The sequence below is a fragment of the Rhamphochromis sp. 'chilingali' genome, assembly GCF_963969265.1.
Source record: "Rhamphochromis sp. 'chilingali' genome assembly, chromosome: 4".
Classification (NCBI taxonomy): domain Eukaryota; kingdom Metazoa; phylum Chordata; class Actinopteri; order Cichliformes; family Cichlidae; genus Rhamphochromis; species Rhamphochromis sp. 'chilingali'.
In genome coordinates this window covers 9191982-9197981 of record NC_137948.1, presented here as the reverse complement: position 1 = coordinate 9197981, position 6000 = coordinate 9191982, and the positions used below count along the sequence as shown (strand labels likewise).

Sequence of the window (6000 nt, the reverse complement as noted above, 5' to 3'; positions counted from 1 at the left end):
AAAAAGGTCATGCTTTTTATCATAAACAAATATTTAATTCTATGCAATGTAGTGGAAAATACCACAAAGCACATTAAATACACACTGAGAAATAGAGTTATTTTTCTGTTTCACACAAGAGAAAAGATGGTATATGTGAAGCAACACAGTATGTGTGTGTAATATTTGTTAAAGATTCAGAAATTGTCAGAAATTGCTCAAAAAAGACCCGTGGATACATTCCTACTCAAGTGTAAAGTCTGTTACTAGACAGAACCCAGCTGAATTAAGAAGGGAGAGTAAAAGCTTCCCTTTATTCTTGTTGTGTTTACCTAGGAGGACTTGGAAAAGTCCCACATGTGACTTATTGTGATCTGGTCACCCTTTGTGCATGTCCGTTCTACTCAGCAGCCATACCTTGCAGGGAATGAAAAATTCTTTTAAATTTGTTATTGTTGCAATGGCGTTCTCTTGATGAAACCCAGTATCTGCAGTGCACGGTCTCCTCACGCACACACTTAAAGTTTTTGAAATATCTACAAAAAATGTCCAGTTCACCAGCGGTTTGATGTTCTAAAGATTTATTTCAGTCCTTCATGTTGGAGTCCCAGATGTTGACACATGGCAGTATTGCATTTTAAAGGTGTTACGTGGACTCCGCTGCTTCTTCTGGCACATTTAAACATGTCAGGCTGTCACGAGGAATGGTGTAATCAGACAGGTTGGGATGTCCGGACACCACACAGCAGCTCAGGGCACTGCGGAAAATCCCCATGTCACATGCTTTAAACCACCGGTTGGTTGAAGCGTCGTAGTACTCAACGTTGAAAGTGGTGGTGAAGCCGTTGAAGCCCCCGACAGCAAAGAGGCGATTATTGATTACCTCAATGCCAAAGTTGCTGCGGCGGGTCAACATAGAGGACACAAGGTTCCACGTATTGGTTTGCGGGTTGTAAGCCTCAGCGGTGCGCAGACGTCTGTTTCCATCGAAGCCACCAACCTAAAAGTAAATGCATGGGTGAAATGATTGTGAAGTATTTATGTTTTCAGTTGTCTTCACAGCTCTTTTGCCTTTATTTCAAAAAGGAGCTTCGAGTTTCAGTCCTTTCTTCAGCAGGTCAGCACCAGGATAAGGTCACTGCATTCTGCTGATAATAATTTTTTCATTTTTGAATAGAGACAGTGTAAATAGAAAATAAATCTTCAAGAGTAGCTAGCTAAATAAAGAAGTATGTCTCCAAAGGTGAGACTACACAATCTTTGCTTTTTACCAAAGGGTATAGCAGCAAATCAACTAAATCAGTGGGTTTAAGGCAACTAGCAAGACAAATTTACAGCTAAAATACGTACTGTCCCAAGAGAATGAGTGCTAATCACTTGGCTTATTTTTCAAAAGGTGTTGGAGGATGATTTTGAAATTGTCTCTAACATATTTCCCCTAGTGGAATGATGAGGAAATGTGAAATCATCAGTGAAATCATTTTGGGAATGGAGCAAATTCAAATCATGAAATGAAAAAATACATGCAGCAGAAACATCACTAATCAGTTAAATTAATGAGTGAGAATGCCTTCTCTGAACCTGTGGTCAGGATAGGAATCTGATTATTGATGAATACAAAACAAAGTTAGCAAAACTGCCAAATCTGTCAGCCTTGCTGATCAAGGCACATTACAGATGTGACTTGTATGTTACGTGAGTGTCAGCACTACTTTCTGGTCTTACTGCAAAGACATGATCCGCATATGCAATGACACCTATCCCACTGCGGCGGCTGTTCATGGGACTGATCATCGTCCACTGGTCGGTCTCTGGGTTGTAACATTCAGCTGTCTGCAGACACTCGTTCCCATTGAATCCACCACAAATGTAAATCTGAAGACAAAGAAAAAAAACAAAAAAACCTGACATTAGTATATATTTCAACTTTTTAAGAGTTGATGTTTTTCCCTACTTGCATGCTATTACATTCTGTGAACTTAAAAGTTTTTTGAAAATCTTTTTCTTTTACATGATCAACATAACAATGAACACTATAAATTCTTCTGATACAGACTGACATTTAGACATTTAGTCCCTGCCTTTCAAAAATAAAAAAAGCTAATTCTTTTAATGACTTTTGTTTTCCTTATCATCACTATTACGGGCATACAGGTAGTTTTAAATGTGTAGTTTTGTTCAATTTAGGCCTTCATCACTCTAGCTTAGAAACCAGTTTGTGAGGTATCTTGCACCTCGCTTCACTGTAAAAAATGTGTATCCCCTGACTGGTTGGCAAGTGGTAGCTGGAGGTTGATGGGTGTCACTAGTGTGAAATTGAAGAAAGGTGTTGCACCACAAACCTCCTTGTGTTTGCTTTGGTCATTAGCAGACTGTTGAGCACACCAGAGGTTTGCATGGAATACTCTGACTTGTCTGCAAACACTCACAAACTATTTGTAGAAGTCAGTGTCTTTCATACAACCACTCCCTAACCAGCCGAGGAATACATATTTTTCACTAGCAACTGGTTGTTACCAAAAGGTTGCTGACAGGTCTCTAGGCCTGTGTGCCTGAGACCCTACTCTATTTCTCTCCTGCTCTTTTACTTTACCCACCCGGCTGTGAAGTGTTGTGCAGCTGGCATCGCTCCTCTGTTCATGCATGGATGCAATAAGACTCCACTGGTTGGTTTCAGGTTGATAGCGCTCTGCACTGCTGAGTCGTACATGCCCGTCGTAGCCTCCCATGGCATAGATGAACCCGTTCAACACAGTCACACTCACATAGCAGCGGCGGCAGTACATGGGTGCCACCTCATTCCAGGTGCGAGTGGTCAGGTCAAACCTACGGACGCTGTTGAAATGCTCCACCCTGTCGAAGCCACCAATGGAGTAGACGTACCCGTTGAGGAAGGCGGCTCCATGATAGGCACGAGGATGCTCCAGGTTGTTTGTTACGTTTACCCAGCATTCAGCCCGGTAATCATAGGCCTCGATGGCGTTAGTTGGATTACGGTCACTCCATCCCCCAATGGCCAGCAGGACGGAATGAGGCAGGCGGGGACGAGCAAGATGGGGACAGAGGCGAAACACATAGGGTCTGTTGGTCATATTTTGTGGTAATATAATGGCAGCCTTTATCATGGACAGACGGTCAGAACTGGTCCGCACCAACTGATTGAGCCGCACATTGTCCCTTAGGTAGTCTAAAGTCACCAGTCCCAGTCGGACCTACAGAGACATGACAGAAGACAATAGGACTTAGACAATGGAAACATTGAATTTGAACTATATCAGTTTTAGTCAACTCCAGCTTCTTTAGGATAATGCTCGTAGTGTTATTTCATTTTCTTATTGCTAGCAAGAGGGAGACCAAAGTGAGACACCATTAGCCTTTTTGTCAACATAGACAAAAGTCCTTTGTACAGTTCTGATGAAGATAAATCTTAAATCTAATGTGTTAAGTTTAACTTTATATAAAAAACAAATGACATAAACTAAAATAAAGCTGAGGAACACAAACAGGGGAGAATGGTTGTACTTGTTACGGACAGTTTTTAGTCATAGGCCTAGCAGCTACACTAAATAAATACAATTTATTCTATAATATGTGTGAAGCTTTCTGATACAGTTTTAATGATCTTGAAGAGAATTGCTTAAATGTGGTTTGGCTACAGCTGAAAAGACCAACATCTCGAGCGATTAAAGCATCCTTATACCCAGATGGATTGACTCAATCTATGACTTAAATGCTGAAGATTTAAGTCGAAACTAAATGTAGTAATGGAAGTTTATACACCTTAGACAACAGAGCGATGAGGTGTTGTTCCCGTTCTGCAGGCACATGGCTAATCCACTTTATAAGTGCTTCGTACGCAGTGCTCTCACACTGTACATTGAGGTCATCTCTTTCAAGAATATCACCAAGTTCCTCCACAGTTAGCTGCAGGAACTCCTCCTGAAGAACCACCTGCTCAAAGTTACTGACGATGTAGTGGAAGGCCTTGGCACGTAGTTCGGGTGATAAGTGTACTTTTGTGAACTGCCAAATGCCAACACAGTTCTCTGCGCAGAGTTGCTCCCCCACGAAGTCACTGCAGATTTTTACAATGTCCATTACATTGAGTTGAGCAGCTGCCATGAGAAGTTCCACTGCGTTTTCCTCCGTTACAGAAACACTGCCAGTGTATGCAAAGTCAATGATGAGTGCCATCATCTCAGGAGACAAGCCAGGTATGTTGAAGACCTGTTTGTCTGGGTCGCTCCAAGAGGTGAAGAGAGCTCTGAGGGTAGAGATGGACACAGAGCAGAGAATTTTAAAAGGTGTGGAAGCAACAAGATAATAAACCATGTCAAGCACAAGTAGGATAAATATATAAAATCAATTGACTGGAATGGAAATGATCGCCTGATTGCATGTGTTACTATGTGATTATTGTGATAGTCTTTTCATGTCTAGTCCATATTGCTGTAGAGGATATAACTCCAAAACAGAGTTTGTACATGTTTAGTGAGCTTGAGTGTTGGATTTATTACACTGGCAGTATGTATATGAAGCTATTGCCAAACAAAATGCAGTGACAGAGCCTCCACCTTGTTTTACAGCTGATTCTAGACACTCAGTGTTGTACCTCTATGACAAATGTTTAAGTCAACTCCATAAGGCCTGTTTCCACTGATCTTCAGTCTAGTTACCGTGTAATTTGGCATATCTCAGCCAGTTTCCTTTCCTTATGGAAGTTCCAGTGCATTTTGCTCAATTACAGTCCCTGTTTCCCTTCCATAACCATTCCTAGCTTAAATGGCTTAACAAACAAATAAACAAATGAACAAAAACAAAACAAAACAAAAGCATTCCTCTGAAAATGGTCAGGTACAAGGACTGGACCGAAAAGGGTGAAAAATGTCCAATCAAAACCTTTGAAAGCCTCTGAGAACTGTTGTTCAAGTGTACCTTTAAAAAATCATCTAATTCAAAGCAAAACATAACGACATGAGAGGCAACTCAAAACTTTTGCACAGCATATAACTGCATAATAGCATTCAACCTTTTTAGTATTAGTAAATCTGGTGTGTTTTACTGTGTGGATAACACTTGATAAGATATTAATGTAACTTAATAAAACACATAAATGAAACTTCAGCTCAACACAGTCTGAATTTAGTTCATGCAATCACCAAGTGCAAATGTTTACGTTATGTTTTGGGTATATCTGTCAGTTGACTGTGACTGTCTTTTTATCACAAAAGCTCCATGATTCCTTTTTGTTGGCACTGTTTCACAGACTAAGACCATGAATTACATAAATCGGTAATCATTCCTCCCCATTATCAGGTAAGCAACTCACCTGAAGTACGGGGTGCAGTTACACAGGATTATCTTGTGGACCGGAAATTCAACATCCTCCACTTTGATGATTGCATCACAAAATTTTCCCCCAAAACGGAGTTCATTATACACCGAGCTCGACTTGTATGGAGGCTGTTCTTCCCTCATCTTGAGTTTTGTGACTGCTTTTCTTATTTTTTTGTCTGAAGTTTGTCTTACAATCCAATACAGTTTGTCTTAAAGTGTTCTGAGCACCAAATCAAACCTAACTGTGACATTATGGAATGGAAGCTTATGACATCAAAATGACTTGGCAACAGTCACCCCATAGAATTGTTTTCAAATCTAAATCTACGTTTTTTTAAAAATGAACCTTTCATTGCTTAACAGCTTTGTTTTGATTTGGTTTTAATGTATTGCAAATGAGCCTCACAGATAGCACACAGCATTTTGTATGTTTGCTTCACAGAGGTCAACTTATGGACTACAATATCACATTTAGTTTTTATGCATGCAAGCTCATTGCCACACTTTTTTGTGTACTTTTCATTATTGCCCCGGTATTTTCCCTACTACACAACCTAAAGTATTTGTTATTAAAAATATGAGTCTAAAAATACATGGCAGTGCCAAACACAGATATGATACATAGCATGATTCATGGCTAAGCTGTTTTCTCGGATTGTATTAGACTTTTATCCAGGAGGAAAA

The 6000-nt window shown here is 40.1% G+C and overlaps 1 protein-coding gene across 1 annotated transcript; it reads right to left on the bottom strand.

Moving 5' to 3' along the window:
• Positions 1-625: 625 nt before the first annotated feature.
• Positions 626-5457, bottom strand: LOC308395985 (kelch-like protein 10; the record flags this gene model as incomplete). Its single annotated transcript, XM_080881045.1, has 5 exons — positions 626-979; positions 1705-1854; positions 2577-3191; positions 3760-4243; positions 5309-5457. The coding sequence occupies 5 exons, from the start codon at positions 5455-5457 to the stop codon at positions 626-628; spliced, it is 1752 nt and encodes a 583-aa protein (XP_080737171.1).
• Positions 5458-6000: the final 543 nt, after the last annotated feature.